The following is an 18,298-nucleotide window of genomic DNA, read 5'->3' as shown; positions in this document are numbered from 1 at the left end:
TATATCTGCGTTCTTGAAATATGTATTGTCTTCCTGGACTCCCATGCATGTCCCAAACGCTAAAAAAATATATGTAATTGAAAAATGATTAATTTATATTAATTTAGTAGGAACGTTGCTAGCTAGTTCTTATGTTAATTAACGTCGTCATATATCAACTTGAGCATCATTGGATAGAGACTATCAACAAACATTTATTTCTATTTTTAGAAACATAAACCATTAATCCATGATCATCTGGCCAAAGTACATTCATATTATAAATTAACGAAACGATAATTTAGCATCCCCGAATTTTGAGATCTTGGTGCAGCAAATAAATGAAAATACAAAGGGCAGAAAGTAACAAGCAAATGCAAATAAATATTGCACAATCACAGGTACGATCGTGGGATGCTACGACAGTCCTAGTACTAGCCTGGTAGCCAACTTGTGTAGCAGAGCCAGAAACTACTCCTCCCGCACCTACATATTCGAACATCGTGAAAATAATTAATACAAAATACTTGCGAAAATTGAGTACTCGACATGCATGTACGTACTCACCCTGGAGTGGTGGAGCGCTGGCCGGGGGTCCGGGACCTACATACGAACAATATTATTGTGAAAATTAACACGAATACTTGCGAAAATGCAAATTTGGCTCGATATGTACATACTCACCCTGGCCTGGAGCGCTGGAGGGTTCGGGAGGAGCTGTGGCTGTGATTGGAAGCGTATGAGAGTTTGCCATAGTTTTTTTTTTTTTTTTTATTGCCTGTGTGTGTGCTAAATAAGCTTCATTTGTTGAGGATTTATAAGCTTTTTCCTTGGAATGAAGAGGCCGGAGATCACTTTATTAACCGGTTGCCGTTCTGAGGTATGAACCAATAACAATTGCATTTGGACACGTCTTGCCATTATGTAGCAGCTGCATTAATTATATTACCCCTTCGAGAATCCCCAACTTCGAATGGGAGTCTTTACAACTTAGGGAAGTGATGTAATTAAAATTTTGATTTATTGACATGGCCATGCACTCTATGTAGGTACGTGCATATTTTCGAGGCCAAAAGATAAATTTACTCGGAATAATAACATCTTAATTCTCTTTAGTGGAAACGTGTGGGGACCTAATGAATTGCCAAAATCCACCCCGGGTGAAATTGACGTACGCGGTGAATCATAATTTATCTTACCTCCATTTTCGACCACCACTATATATATATATATATATATATATATATATATATATAGAGTTCTTTTATGGTGCCCAACTCATATGCTCAACTCCATGCCCACCATGTACAATATGTGAGTTGACCAACACAATTGATGAGTTGACTTATCACATATTGTACATGATGGGCATGGAGTTGGGCATATAGAGTTGGGCACCATAAAAGAACTCTATATATATATATATATATATATATATATATATAGAGTTCTTTTATGGTGCCCAACTCATATGCCCAACTCCATGCCCACCATGTACAATATGTGAGTTGACCAACACAATTGATGAGTTGACTTATCACATATTGTACATGGTGGGCATGGAGTTGGGCATATAGAGTTGGGCACAATAAAAGAACTCTATATATATATATATATATAATATATATATATATATATATATATATATATATATATATATATATATATATTCATTGCAGCTTATTTATCTTCACATGGACATCCCCCGACTCGATTATATATATCACGGATGAAATAAATCCTAACATCTTAATATTTCGACGTCTCGTGAAAGACTCGATGCTTGGTTAAGCGGACAATACTTCAAGGGCGGATGTATTATATGGGCAAAACCGGGCAATTAGCCCGGCAGATTTTGCCCAAAATTTCTAATACTCACTGGCCATTAGTTTAGCTAGGCACCTTATAACTTTAAATTTGTTCTAATTTTTTTTATTAGTTGAGTTGACCGTGCAATATAGTTACAAGAAAATTTTTCATTTTTTTATTAAATTTAATAACACAAAAATAAATGCAAATACAAATTAGAATTTGCAGCGTGACATTTGAATTGGGTTGGGAAATAAATCGAGACAAAAGTTAATAATTAGTAATATATTGATAATACCAGATTACCGGTTACAACATATATTTTTTATGGATTCAAAAAAAAAACGTACATTTTTTGTTTTATGTTTTTTAGAGGACATACATTTTTTTATTTATTGCTAAACGTAAAGACAAATGAGTTTCAATAAATAATCATTTTAAAATTAAATTATAATTTCCTTCATCTACTGATTGTGTATTGATATGAATAATTTATGATAATATAAATTTCATGTGTGATAAGATAGTTTTTTTTGGTTTTTTGTCAAACAAGTTCTTTTCGGAGTTTTTAATATGAAAATTTTCTAAGTGTATGACATGTTGCTTTATATTTTTATCAAAATTTCAATATAATAATTTTTTCATCAACATCATTGATAATTAATCTTTATATATATATATATTTTTCAAAACAATTTTTTTTCTTACCAAATTAAACATTTTTGTCTCCGCCCCTGCAATACTTTGCTTGTCACACTCACAGTACACAATCACATATATATTCTTGTTCTCATAAAGCCTTTCATCCATACTCTAAGCTAAAATATGGAATTTAGATAATAATGATAGTGATAATGATGATGATGATAATAATAATAGGGGAATGCTAGTTACATTATTTTATTTTTTAAATGAACTCCATTTTGTTATAAATATATTATTATTTATAGATGATTATCTTATTAAAGATATGTGATCAAGATAAATATGTAAAGATAATATTTGTAAATATTTGTATCTTGTAATCTTTTCCTATAAATAGGGTGATTGAGTTCAATAATAATTGCACCTGAGTATTGATTCATATGAATTCTCTATTCTCTCATTAATTCTCTCTACTCATCTCTCTACTTCTATTATAATTTATAACACGTTATCAGCACGATGCTGTAACCAACTGAGAATGAAAATAATTCTCGTTTTATTGATGCTATTGGAATAGCACAACGTGTTGTCAATACTCAAATTTATGAGAGATATTCATTGGTGCTCTAGAAGTAGCACAAAGATATATTCATTGGTGTTCTAGAAGTAGCACAATGAAATCAATTGATATATTGGTGCCAATGAAATATCATGAATATGTGAGATATATTGGTGCCAATGAAATATCACAAAGAAAATATTATTAAAGATATATGTGAGATATATATCAAAAAATATTGACTTGATATCGATTCAAATCATATATTTGTTTTTAATGCTCTAGAAGAAGCATAATATATTATTTGTCACTATTTTTATGAATAGCGACTTGGTGTTCAATGATGAAATACATAGGCTATTGATTGACGATTATGAATGTGCGGTAGTAAGATCGCAACACTATCAATCAAAAAAGAAAAATAAACGTTAAACCCAATGAATTGGATAATCATCTATATTGGGCAACGACGACGATAGATTGATGGTAGCCTATGCATGATGATATTAAGGGGTTAATATATGACTAACTTTAAGCCATTTTATTTATTTATTGAACTAATTTATTTTAGACAAATTGAGTTATTATTTATGTTTAAACTAGATTTTGAAAAACTCTAGCATGTATTTTGATTCACATAAATTATTTTGATGATATAAAATAAGAACTACAAATTTTGTGAATCTATTAGTAAATATATTGCATGAGATATTGATTATGCAATTTGGTAATAAATTTTCTTATTTGAGAAATTTTATATTTTAAGGATATATTGAGTTATTACATCTTTATTCCATAAAATTTTGATTATGGATTTTAAATTCCTCAATTTTGATTGTGGATATATATTTTGAATTTTTTCAATCATTTGATTAAGCTATCATTTTTTAAATGAATGATAGAGTATTTTTATCACATGTTATTATCTTACATGTAGGAACATGAATTTAATGTAAAACGATATTCGTGATAGATCGAATGTTACTTTTGAAGGTAAACGATCTACTTGATGCATACAGGTATTTGAAAAGGTACGTCCGATTTTTTATTCTTTAATTATAATATCTTATTTATAGTATTTTGTTCAAGGAAAACAATTATGAAAATTGTCTGATTAATGTTGTCCGTTCTTTTAAGAGAACGTGACAGTGCCAATGAACACAGTTGATACACTGTAGTTTAATTTTTCAAGGAAGAATATGTCATCTCGTATGAAGCGAGATGTGAATCATAAATTCACCACAAAATATTGAGATATACGTCATAATCAAGTATTGTACTAAACGTACATCGGTATCTCGTATCACTATCGTACCTGAAGTACGTAAAAAGATTTATTGATATCTATCAAGCAAAATATAAAAGTTTGTGGAGACCATTGATATCTATCCAAATCATATGTTTCATCGTATGTTGATTGAATGTTTGAAAGATCTATAAGATCGCTTGATTGACGATAAAAAATATGATGTGCTTGATATTATAAAATAGTGATACACAATAATGACGTATATGTATTTTTGAATCTAGTAGATATTGATTTGGTTTAAATAGTATATTACAAATCAATATTTCTAAAAGAGCTAAAGAGCTCCAAAAGTATCATTGATACAAATACTTTCAGAGTTTGGCATAATGGATTGAATTGAGCATTCAAATTATATAAATAGTTGAAAAACTATTGATAGTGCACAAAGCTGTTAATGAACAAGCCAAAAGTTTCTGGATCGATAAATATGGATGTTTTTGAATCAAAGATTCAGAAGATTTTATGAATTCTTATTGGCTTATCAAATTTGATATCACTATCATTAGCTCAAATTGATAGAGAATCCCCATATTATCTGGAATGAATAAATAACGTGGGTCCACAAAGCGCAACATGATGTTTGCGAAAATACGTATTGAAAAAATTTCCAGAATATGTAATCAAGACAAGCTTGATCAAAAGAGGATATGCATATCAATTTCATGATTATAAATACATTGGTTTAGTTGGTTTATTTTATCTCCAATCAACTATTAAACCATGAGAATAAATGCGTCATCTTTGGGGATATCTGAAAGATATATTATAAATATTATTTCAAATGCTCATGTACTGAAAGTTAATGTTTGTGCGAAAAATGCACTACAATAAATCTCTTGAAGGGATTTTAAATATGTTGGAAATATATTGAATCTTATGATCAATTATCTTGAGAAATGATATTTATGACGCTACATTCTCATTTATTATTCTTGTAAAACAATGTTTCCAACATTGAGGGGGAGAAAATAGAAGCTACAAGAATATTTGAGATCGATCCCAATGAAATATAAAGTGAACATGATGATCAAAATTTAAATCTCAAATACATTATTTGATCTTGTGTATAAGATCGTTTAGCTTCATTTATGTTCAAGTTGAATAATTTAAATCGTCTTTAGTGACGACGAACCTCTTAAATTAATATTTCGAGATTTGGGTTGTTTTATCAGAATTATTAAGTTATTATGGAGTTTTAAATAATTAATTAGGTATGATTTTATTTCTAAATTAGTTAATATCCTATTTTAATTCTATTTATCAAATTTTAAAAAAACCTACCCTATCTCTCAACCCTAATCAGCCGACTCCCACCTTCTTCCAAACCCTCTTCATGCCTCCATCTCAGAAAAAATAGTCCTCCATAGCCTATCAACTCGTTCTTTGAAGATTTATCGAGTTTTTGGTCCGTTCGTCGTCCCGGAGCCCTTATACGCATCAACCTACTTCAAACAATTATAAAGGCATGTTTGATTCCTTTTCTTCTACACTATATAAGCTATTAAATCTCTTTTCATCAGAATCACCACGATTTTTACGTTAGAAAATCTGGAAATTTGAAGCATGCATGTTTAGTCATGTTTTTATTCATGTTTTGCTTGTTTTTCATGCTAAAGCTCACGTTTTTGCCATGGGAGACGGGCTGGCTACTGGTCCGAGGTTCATAGGGGTGTGTTAGGGTTCTTAGACTTGGGTTGGCTCGGTGTTTAAGGTTGGAAAGGGATGGAACCGAAGCCAGTCCTTCTGATGCGCAGCAGATCGCGCAGATTGAGCGGGGTTGGGAGATTGGCTCGTTCTCGGTCCACAGAGCGTGTTTTAAGGTGATTCCAGTTGGGTTAGAACCTCAAGAAATTGGCAAAGGTATTACAGGTAGTTCTCCGGCCAGTGGTGGCCGGAGATTTCCGGTCGATCGGCCGGAATTCCGTGCTTGCGTTCTGCGCGCGAGCAGAAACAAGGCCTGTAGTGTTTTGGTTCGTTCTCCTACTACAAGAATTGGTTTGAGGTCAAATTTGTTGGGTTAGAACCGTCTTGATGTTGTATAAGTTTGGATGGTGGTTTCAAAGCCATAGGTGGTCGGAGTAGGCAGCACGAACGTTTTTGGTGAAGCCGCTCAGCTGGGCGCAGGTTTAGAGAAGAAGGAAGATAGAATTCACGGTTAGGGTTACGGAGATGGGTTTTTTGGCGGGCCGGGTTGGGTCAGGTCCGTCGGGTCATGAGTCAAGTTAGTTGGGTCTGGGTTTGGGTTAAGTGAGTCGGGCTCGGGTATTTTTATTTTTAAGTTTTAAGTTTAATTAAGTGTTAAATGGGCCTAATTAAATCCAAAAATTTAATTGGGTTCCATTTAATTATTTGGATTAAATTTAATTATTATTGGGCTTAAATAAATTTAATTAAGTTAGTCCAATAATTTTTATGGGCTTGGGAGCCCATGGAAGTTATTGGGCCAATCTTTGGGCTTTCGGGCCTATTGGGCCAGATTAAGTTGTTATTGGGCCAAGTATGTGCTAATGAGCTTTAATTGATTTATTGGGCTTAGAAATGTGTTAATGGGCTTAAGAATATTAATGGGTCAGTCTCAGTGTTAATGGGCCAAAATTTAAGAAAATAGGCTTGAGTGTTAGAGCCAGCAGTACAGCACAAACCATGAGAAATTGCATGTGTCCTAAATATATATTTAATTATTTTATGCATGAATGTTATTTTAGTATTTATATGTTAGTATAAAAAATTAAATTAAATATATAGGAAGGACACACATTTTATTTAAGTACATGCATTCATGAAATAATTTTATGGCATGATTTAATGTTTAAGGTTGAGCTAAAAAATAATTTTATGTTGGAAGTTGAAGTAGTGTGACAATTTAAGGGGGACCAGTCCCCACATGTTAAGGGAAGTTTACTGTCAATTTAAGGGTAGTTTACTACCAGTAAGAGGTGATTCGTCACCGCCGCGTACGTTGGTTTTAAGAGACTGATCAGTCGAACTTTTAAGTTTAAAGTTACACTACAGATATGACCATGCGATGTTAGAAAATGTTATGCTCAACAATGTTATGTATGTAATATATGATTATATTTAAGTTCAATTTCAAGTAAGATTTTAAGTTATAATTCATAATTTTTTTTTAAGCATGCTCATTCATGTATATGTTATTTATTAGTATTCCAGTGATTTAAATTATTTTAAACCCTTGTTATGTTAGCATGTTGGGCCTCTAGGCTCACTACACTTATATGGTGCAGGTGAGTACGTAGAGAAAGATGTAGTTCCTACCGGTGGTGAGGACGTATGAGCGGACATGCAGTGATCCCCCGTGACCGCCGGCTGAGTCTTGAGAACATTTTAAAGAATTTTTAAACTCTGTTTCTTATTTATTTCTTTTAAGTCTTTCTAGTGGTGAATTTTATAATTATTTTTTAAATAATTTTTATTGCATGCAAACTTTTAAGTGGATGGTTTGACAGTATTCTATTTAAGTTTGACTCAGTTATTTAAGTAAGAATGTTGCATTTTATTTATGTTATTTTTAAATCTGTTTATTTTGTGCATATATGTATGGGCATGTATGTACATCTATTTTACTAAGTATAATTTTAAAAAAAAAAATTCCGCATATATTATTTTAGTATGTTTGGGTAGTTTCAATTGGTATCAGAGACGCGTTCTTGGAGGGGTCATCACTGCTATGCGAGCTCAGAAATCCACGCTACCGGTCTGTAAGTTTTAATTGCTTTTAGTATGATTTAGTAGTATCATGTTTAAGACTTAAGCATTTATGTTAGCAGAAAATCTTTAAGTACTTAGTTATGCATGTCGATTTACGTAAAGAAATATGTGGTGGTGCAGAATGCCTCCGAGACTAGTTAACAGACGCGGGGGAACTCCACCTCCACCTTCGCAGAATCCGCTTTCCGCATTGGAGCAAGCCAATGCAAACATGATGGCCGGGATTACTGCTCTGTTGGAGCAGCAGGCAGCACGTCCGAGACTGTCTCACGATGAGGACGTGGCGGAGAGGTTCCAAAAGAAGGGACCTAAGGAGTTCGCAGGTGCCACAGATCCACTCATTGCTGAGGGGTGGATCCGTTCTTTGGAGAGCATATTTGCTTACATGGGGTTGACTGATGCGGACAAGGTGAGATGCGCAGTGTACAAGCTGAAGGGTGATGCAGACTTATGGTGGGAGAGTACATCACGGGGAGTGAATCTGACTACTATGCTATGGGCAGATTTTCGGAGAATGTTTTTCTCCAAGTATTTCACTGAAGACGTGCGCAGTAGGATGATTCGAGATTTCATGAGTCTCCGGCAAGGAGACAAGAAAGTTGTGGAGTACATCTGTCAGTTCGAGAGGGGCTGTCACTTGGTGCCATTGATTGCTAACAGTGCACCTGAGAAGATGAGACAGTTTATCGAGGGACTCAGGGCAGAGATCAAGCATGACGTTCGTATGTCGGACGTCCTTACTTATGAGACGGCAGTCAGTAGAGCCTTGCGTTCGGAGGATGGTAGGAGAGAGATCCACAGGGAGCAGCAGGGTAAGAGGCAGTTTCAGTCTGGATATCAGCGACCATCTTCGCAGCCTCCTACGAAGAAGCAGTATACTGGGCCGTCTAAGGGCCCGAACCAGCAGAAGCCACAGCAGCAGAGACAGCAGTCTAGGGGCGGGGCCCCTAATGCTGGAGGATATCCTACTTGCCCGAAGTACCAGAAGATGCATCCAGGACCATGTCTTCTAGGAGCGGGCGTCTGTTTTCATTGTAAGGAGCCAGGGCACCAGATGGCCAATTGCCCGAGGAAGAAGAACACTACAGGGAGAGTGTTCGTGATGCAGCTGAGGAGGCAGACCCAAATACCTCCTTGATCACCGGTATATCTTACACCTAGTATTTTATGATTTATTTCTTTGGTTAAGAATTTTGATTTCTCTTTGTGGAATAATTTGATATTTGGGATTTCCTATCTGCATGTTAGAATAGGAAGCATGTTTTACTTGTGACTAGAATTAAGGGTTATTAGTGACTCATCTTTGGGGGAAAAGTTTAGTAGTGGTATGAAGTTGTTGGGATTCTTCTGCGTGCAGGGAGAATTCTAGTTGGAGGCAACTCCACGTTTGCATTGCTAGATTCAGGGGCTACGCATTCGTTTATCTCCCTAGAGTTTATCAGACGGATAGGCATCACACCTGAGATTGCCGACAGTGGTTATGATGTCACTATGCCGTCAGGACAGATTATTTCTACCTCTAGTGTCATTCGAGAGCTGGAGTTGGAGCTACAAGGGCACTCCATTCGCGCAGATGCAGTGGTTTTGCCGTTGAGCGGATTTGATTTGATATTGGGTATGGACTGGTTGACAGTCAATGGAGCTTCGATTGATTTTCGTCGGAGGACAGTGTCAGTGAAACCGTCGGGAGGCGACCCGTTTACTTTTCATGCATCTCAGAGCAGTGATATTCTTCAGGTGATATCTCTTATTCAGGCGAGGAAGCTGTTGAAACGGGGTTGCCGAGGTTTCCTAGCGAGTATTGTCACGGCCTCAGAACCAGCTAGTAGATCATTATCAGCGATAGAGGTGGTTCGTGATTTTCCGGACGTCTTTCCGGAGGATGTTGCAGGGATTCCACCAATGAGAGAGGTGGAGTTCAGTATCGACTTATTGCCAGACACTGTGTCTATCTTAAAGGTACCGTACAGACTTGCTCCTATCGAGATGAAAGAGTTGAAGGAGCAGATTCAGGAGTTATTAGAGAAAGGCTTTGTTCGTCCTAGCTTTTCTCCATGGGGAGCTCCAGTGTTATTTGTGAAGAAGAAGGATGGCAGTATGAGACTGTGCATCGATTATCGAGAGCTCAACAGAGTCACGGTGAAGAATAAGTACCCACTGCCGAGGATAGAGGACTTATTTGATCAGTTGCGGGGAGCTTCAGTGTTCTCCAAGATCGATCTGCGATCTGGTTATCATCAGCTGCGAGTTAGAGATGCAGACGTGTCCAAGACTGCTTTTCGGACACGTTATGGGCATTACGAGTTCTTAGTGATTCCATTTGGGATGACCAATGCTCCAGCGGTTTTCATGGATCTCATGAACCGGGTATTTCAGCCGTATCTTGATCAGTTCATCATAGTCTTCATTGATGATATCTTGATCTACTCTAGGAGCGTTGAGGAGCATAGGCAGCATCTACAGACAGCCTTGCAGACTTTGAGGGAGCATCGTTTGTATGCCAAGTTCAGCAAGTGCGAGTTTTGGCTTGAGCAGGTGGCATTTCTTGGCCACATTATTTCTAGAGATGAGATTGCAATGGATCAGTCGAAGGTTGAGGCAGTGCAGAAATGGGGTATTCCGAAGAATGCTTTGGAGATTCGCAGTTTCTTGGGTTTGACAGGATACTATAGAAAGTTCATCAAGGGTTTTTTCTCTATTGCAGTACCCTTGACTTCCTTAACCAAGAAGAATGCGAAGTTTGTTTGGAGTCCAGACTGTCAGAGGAGCTTCGATCAGCTGAAGGAATCACTCACTACCGCACCGGTTTTGGCGATGGCAGTACCACACGAGGAGTTAGTGGTGTACACCGACGCGTCTAAGCTAGGTTTAGGCGCAGTACTTATGCAGGGTGGTAAGGTTATTGCTTATGCGTCGAGGCAGTTAAAGATTCACGAGCAGAACTACCCGACACATGACTTGGAGTTAGCAGCAGTGGTCTTCGCTTTGAAAATCTGGAGACACTATCTGTATGGCGAGAAGTGCAAGATTTTCACTGATCATAAGAGCCTCAAGTACTTCTTCACTCAGAAGGAGTTAAACATGAGGCAACGGAGATGGTTGGAGTTGGTTAAGGATTATGACTGTGACATTAGCTACCATCCAGGTAAAGCTAATGTAGTGGCCGATGCTTTGAGTCGAAAGTCGTCAGTAGTATCGTGTTTGACAGTGCAGTTACCACTGCAGAGCGAGATTCAGAGGTTTGATTTGGAGTTTTACTCGAGTGGTCATGCACCGAGCTTGTCATTGTTGACGGTGCAGCCGATTCTACGAGATCGGATCAGAGATGGACAGTCTACGGATGAAGAGTTGCAGCGTTTGAGGCAGAGATATGAGGCCAAGGGTGGTCTTCTGTATACAGTTGTGGATGGCATTGTTCAGTACCGTGGTAGGATGTGGGTATCGAACGTCGATCAGTTGAGAGTTGAGATTCTAGCAGAGGCTCACACATCTCCGTTCTCCATTCACCCCGAAAGTACGAAGATGTACCGAGATTTGCAGCTATTGTATTTGTGGCCCGGGATGAAGAGAGACATCGAGAGAGTTGTGTCAGAGTGCTTGACTTGTCAGCAGGTCAAGGCTGAGCATCAGCGTCCAGCAGGACTTCTTAGACCTCTTCATATTCCGGAATGGAAATGGGAGAACATTACAATGGACTTTGTAGTTGGTTTACCGAGGAGTGCCAGAGGTTGCACGGCTATTTGGGTGATCGTGGATAGACTCACCAAGTCAGCACATTTCTTGCCAGTGAGGACTACCTACTCCTTGACACAGTATGCAGAGCTTTACATCAAGGAGATTGTTAGACTGCATGGCATACCAGTGTCTATCATATCCGATAGAGATCCGAGATTCACATCCGCGTTTTGGAAGAGTCTACATACAGCATTGGGGACCAGATTACTGTTCAGCACATCTTTTCATCCCCAGACAAATGATCAGTCTGAGAGGGTGATACAGGTTCTTGAGGATTTACTGAGAGCCTGTGTCATCGATTTTCAGGGCTCATGGGAGACGAGATTGCCGTTAGTGGAGTTTACCTATAACAATAGCTTTCAGGCGTCTATAGGTATGGCTCCTTATGCAGCTTTGTATGGGAGGAGATGCAGATCTCCTCTTCATTGGGATGAGTTTGGAGAGAGAATCCTATTGGGTCCTGAGATAGTGCAGCAGACTGCTGATATTGTGACCCAGATTTGGGATCGCATGAGGACTGCTCAGAGTCGTCAGAAGAGTTATGCAGATACTCGACGATGAGATTTGGAGTTCGCTGTAGGTGATCACGTATTCCTGAAGGTGTCACCTATGAAGGGAGTAGTGCGATTTGGCCGGAGAGGCAAGCTTAACCCTAGATATATAGGGCCATTCGAGATCTTGGAGAGAGTTGGCACGTAGGCCTACCGTTTAGCTCTACCACAAGGGCTAGCGGCAGTGCACAATGTATTCCATGTATCCATGCTTCGGAGATACATCTCGAACCCGTCACATGTGTTGGATTTTGAGCCTCTTCAGTTGATACCGGAGTTAGCATTTGAGGAGAGGCCTATACGGATCTTGGCTAAGGAGGAGCGCAGTTTGAGGACGCGGGTCATACCGATGGTCAGAGTCCAGTGGCTGAATCACTCGAAGGAGGAAGCTACTTGGGAGACCGAGGCAGACATGAGGACTCGCTACCCGGAGTTGTTCGGGTAAGTACTTTAATTTAGAGGACGAAATTCAAATTAAGGGGGGGGGGGGGGGGAGAGAATTGTAACACCCAGTATTTTTAGTACGTAAATTCGCATGCATAATTAGGAATTTTATTTATGTAGAATTTTAGATTATGGGTTAAATAATTATGTGAAATTATGTGTGCATGTTTTAAGTTATTTTTAAGCATTTAACCCATAATTAGTGATTCTTCATGATTTATGAAAATTAATTGTTTTGATCGCGTAGACGGGATCGTGGACGGACGAGATACCAAAATATTTAGCCAAAAATATTTTATGAGTTTTATGAGCCTTAAAATAATATTTTAAGATATTTTGTCAAGAAAAATTTAGTATTTAGTTATATATTTATTTAAGGGTTTATTTTTAGCCAAAATAAGTCATTTTAATAACTTTTATTAAATTTTAAAAATCCCTTAAATTAATATTTCGGGATTTGGGTTGTGTTATCAGAATTATTAAGTTATTATGGAGTTTTAAATATTTAATTAGGTATGATTTTATTTCTAAATTAGTTAATATCCTATTTTAATTCTATTTATCAAATTTAAAACAAACCTACCCTATCTCTCAGCCCTAATCAGCCGACTCCCACCTTCTTCCAAACCCTCTTCACGCCTCCATCTCAGAAAAAATAGTCCTCCATAGCCGATCAACTCGTTCTTTGAAGATTTATCGAGTTTTTGGTCCGTTCGTCGTCCCGGAGCCCTTATACGCAACAACCTACTTCAAACAATTATAAAGGCATGTTTGATTCCTTTTCTTCTACACTATATAAGCTATTAAATCTCTTTTCATCAGAATCACCACGATTTTTACGTTAGAAAATGTGGAAATTTGAAGCATGCATGTTTAGTCATGTTTTTATTCATGTTTTGCTTGTTTTTCATGCTAAAGCTCACGTTTTTGCCATGGAAGACGGGCTGGCTGCTGGTCCGAGGTTCAGAGGGGTGTGTTAGGGTTCTTAGACTTGGGTTGGCTCGGTGTTTAAGGTTGTAAAGGGATGGAAATGAAGCCAGTCCTTCTGATGCGCAGCAGATCGCGCAGATTGAGCGGGGTTGGGAGATTGGCTCGTTCTCGATCCACAGAGCGTGTTTTAAGGTGATTCCAGTTGGGTTAGAACCTCAAGAAATTGGCAAAGGTATTACAGGTAGTTCTTCTGCCAGTGGTGGCCGGATATTTCCGGAAGATCGGCCGGAAGTCCGTGTTTGCGTTCTGCACGTGAGCAGAAACAAGGCTTGTAGTGTTTTGGTTCGTTCTCCTACTACAAGAATTGGTTTGAGGTCAAATTTGTTGGGTTAGAACCTTCTTGATGTTTCTAAGTTTGGACGGTGGTTTCAAGGCCATAGGTGGTCGGAGTAGGCAGCACGAATGTTTTTGGTGAAGCCGCTCAGCTGGGCGCAGGTTTAGAGAAGAAGGAAGATAGAATTCACGGTTAGGGTTATGGATATGGGTTTTTGGCGGGCCGGGTCGGGTCAGGTCCGTCGGGTCATGGGTCAAGTTAGTTGGGTCCGGGTTTGGGTTAAGTGAGTCGGGCTCGGGTATTTTTATTTTTAAGTTTTAAATTTAATTAAGTGTTAAATGGGCCTAATTAAATCCAAAAATTTAATTGGGTTTCATTTAATTATTTGGGTTAAATTTAATTATTATTGAACTTAAATAAATTTAATTAAGTTAGTCCAATAATTTTTATGGGCTTGGGGGCCCATGGAAGTTATTGGGCCAGTCTTTGGGCTTTCGGGCCCATTGGGCCAGATTAAGTTGTTATTGGGCCAAGTATGTGCTAATGAGCTTTAATTGATTTATTGGGTTTAAAAATGTGTTAATGGGCTTAAGAATGTTAATGGGTCAGTCTCAGTGTTAATGAGCCAAAATTTAAAAAAATGGGCTTGAGTGTTAGGGTCAGCAGTACAGCACAAACCATAAGAAATTGCATGTGTCCTAAATATATATTTAATTATTTTATGCATGAATGTTATTTTAGTATTTATATGTTAGTATAAAAAATTAAATTAAATATATAGGAAGGACACACATTTTATTTAAGTACATGCATTCATGAAATAATTTTATGGCATGATTTAATGTTTAAGGTTGAGCTAGAAAATAATTTTATGTTGGAAGTTGAAGTAGTGTGACAATTTAAGGGGGACCAGTCCCCACATGTTAAGGGTAGTTTACTGTCAATTTAAGGGTAGTTTACTATCAGTAAGAGGTGATTCGTCACCGCCGCGTACGTTGATTTTAAGAGACTGATCAGTCGAACTTTTAAGTTTAAGGTTACACTACGGATATGACCATGCGATGTTAGAAAATGTTATGCTCAACAATGTTATGTATGTAATATATGATTATATTTAAGTTCAAGTTCAAGTAAGATTTTAAGTTATAATTCATAATTTTTTTTTAAGCATGCTCATTCATGTATATGTTATTTATTAGTATTCCAGTGATTTAAATTATTTTAAACCCTTGTTATATTAGCATGTTGGGCCTCTAGGCTCACTACACTTGTATGGTGCAGGTGAGTACGTAGAGGAAGATGTAGTTCCTACCGGTGGTGAGGACGTATGAGCGGACATGCAGTGATCCCCCGTGATCGCCGGCTGAGTTTTGAGAACATTTTTAAGAATTTTTAAACTCTGTTTCTTATTTATTTCTTTTATGTCTTTCCAGCGGTGAATTTTAGAATTATTTTTATTAAATAATTTTTATTGCATGCAAACTTTTAAGTGGATGGTTTGACAGTATTCTATTTAAGTTTGACTCAGTTATTTAAGTAAGAATGTTGCATTTTATTTATGTTATTTTTAAATCTGTTTATTTTGTGCATATATGTATGGGCATGTATGTACATCTATTTTACTAAGTATAATTTAAAAAAAAAAAATTCCGCATATATTATTTTAGTATGTTTGGGTAGTTTCATATACCCTCTCAAAATTTTCTTTTTTAAAATTTTTTTAGCTTATTTTTTATTTTTTATTTCATTTTTTGGACTTTTTTTTGGACATCGTTTTTTTTTTCTCGTTTGGGAGGAAGACATAATTTGTATTTCATTTTTACTCATTTTTCACATGTTTGATTTTTTTTTTTTCTACTTCTATTTATTTTTTAAAAAATTACAATAGGAAATAAGAATATTTGAATATAAAACATTCGATTTTTTATCATTTGCATTTCAGTTTTTCTAATTTTTTTGTTACCGAACTTATTTATTTTTGGATTAAAACGTATGATTATTTATTTTTGTTTTCAAATTGACATATTTTATTAGTTGATGTATTATTTTAATATATATTGTTAAAGGATAAATTATAATAAAAAAATTGATAATATAAAAAACTAAAAAAAAATAGATTGTATTAAAAAAAAGGTAAAAAAAAAAAACAAAAGACAAATAAAATCAAATCAAATTCTATATAAAAAAAAATTAAAAAAAAAAAAAAGGAAAATAGGCACCCCCTACTGTGGCCACAGTAGGGGATCCATTCCCCTCCACTTCACCTTTTTAATTCAATGTTTGAAAAGATCTAGATTACCCTCTTCTATTACTTCTATTTGATTTTTTTTGTCCATATATCAACGCTTTACTTGTTATAAAATATAGATTTACACCCAAAAAACTTAAATTTAATATTTCTTTATATTAACAAAAAAATTCCATATTTAAAGTATTTGGTCATTAATTTTTTGTAATGTGTAAATATAAAATAAACTAACTAAACTATATCTATCTATTTTTAGAGGGGAAATTTAAATACAAAATTTGTTTAAATTTCCTTTATTTAAAATACTTAATAATTTTGGTGTGTCAAAATTTTAATTTAACCAGCTGAATATAAAATATGAAACAAATTAAAATTTGAGATTAAAATTAAGGTATTAAGTTATTATCTCTACAAAATATATAATATACCTAACAAACATTTTTGTCAATAGAGACTATTAACAAACATTTTTTTTTTCTGATTTACGTAATAAAATAAGAGCAATGCTACATGTATAACCAAATTTGTACAACAATTTTTACATTACAAAAAATTCAATACAAAATTTTAATTTATCAAATCTCATGATACATTGAATGCAAAATATGACGATATCATATCAAAATCTCACGAGATAATAACAAAATATCACGACATAATTGTTGTAAATATCGTTGTACGATATTTTGGTTGTACCTCTAGCATTATTCATAAAATAAAGACGGTTATCAGAAACTAAATAATTAATTCATGATCATCTTTTCCAACATATAATATACATCTCCAATTTTTTCTAAATTTTTTAACATAATTTTTATATATTTCCGTTTCCCTCAATTTTCGGCTATATGGATCTTACAGCTTCAGCCATAAAATAAATAAACAAATGGCGAAAATTCCATAATAAAGACAAACAATCGCATAAATAGTGGATTCACCATCGTAGAATGGTCCATTCCTGCAAGGACAACATTGTTGTCCGCATGTGTAGCAGAAATCCATCCCGCATCTACATTCGGAACATTGTGTCAAATTTAGTACTAAATACTTGCCAAAATTCAAATTTGAGTCGATAAATGTACTAACCTGCACCGCACTGATTTACAGCCTCCGAGCCGTTCGACGAAATGCCTACAAGAAGGGCACCTTCTCCACCCCATCCGCTCCACCAGCCCTCCGAAAGCCAGGTCGTTCGCATCCCTCACTTCACCCATGTCTTCACACCGAAACCCCGCGTGCCAACCCGTTTTACACCTGAAACAGAACCACCTCTTGCAATTCGGACACCTCGACTTCCTCGGATCCTCGCCACACTCGTCCAAGATCACCAGGTTGCAGTTTCTATACGGGCAGTAGCATTTATCCACACCCGAAATCGCAGCTTCGCATAGCACGTCGCACCAGCGCGTGAAAAGGGAGGGGCCGACGAGCGTGGCGCAAGCGAGGGGGTCCAGCGTGTGATCGCAGTTCAGAGCCGGGCATTTGATGCGTCCGGCATTGTCATCCTCGAGCTTCACGCGGATGTACTTGATCACACAGTCGGTGCAGAAGGGGTGGGCGCATTTGTCGCCGTTCTCGAATCTTTTATCGGGAACTAAAGTTGGCTCGATGCAGATTTCACAGGTGAATTCTTGATCGCTATCACCCGCGTGATCACGTAGCATTCCTTCTACATGGTGTTGAGCATTAGCCGGGTCGGAAGGCGACGGGTTATCTGCAAGTGTAGGAGAGTTTTCCATAGTTCTTTCCTTTGCTTTTGACTCAAGTGTGACAATTAAGCTTTGCGTCGATGATGTATAATCTTTTTGTTGAATAAAGACAGTTAACCAATTGCAGTTCCGAGGTATGAACCAAAGAGCAGTTGTCTTAGGACAAGTTTTGCCTTATGTAGCTACTGATTAATTCTACTACCCCTTAAAAGAATCCCCAATATCTTCAAATGGAAAATGGTCCCAAATTTTGATTTATTGTCATTGCCATATATGCTATATCGAAATTAATATTTTTGGTGTGGCCGGCCATACAA

At 36.5% G+C, this 18,298-nt stretch overlaps 1 protein-coding gene across 1 annotated transcript; it reads right to left on the bottom strand.

The window, feature by feature from the left end:
• Positions 1-17,110: 17,110 nt before the first annotated feature.
• Positions 17,111-18,093, bottom strand: LOC140885095 (E3 ubiquitin-protein ligase RSL1-like). The gene is made up of 2 exons (XM_073292024.1): positions 17,359-18,093; positions 17,111-17,281 (listed from the first exon to the last, which is right to left on the bottom strand). Exons 1-2 carry the CDS (start codon positions 18,009-18,011, stop codon positions 17,128-17,130), a joined length of 807 nt encoding a protein of 268 aa, XP_073148125.1. The 5' UTR covers positions 18,012-18,093; the 3' UTR covers positions 17,111-17,127.
• Positions 18,094-18,298: the final 205 nt, after the last annotated feature.

This window comes from Henckelia pumila, chromosome 2, assembly GCF_033568475.1.
Source record: "Henckelia pumila isolate YLH828 chromosome 2, ASM3356847v2, whole genome shotgun sequence".
Classification (NCBI taxonomy): Eukaryota; Viridiplantae; Streptophyta; class Magnoliopsida; order Lamiales; family Gesneriaceae; genus Henckelia; species Henckelia pumila.
The sequence above is the reverse complement of the archived record's forward strand: the minus strand, read 5'-3'. Positions and strand labels throughout refer to the sequence as shown.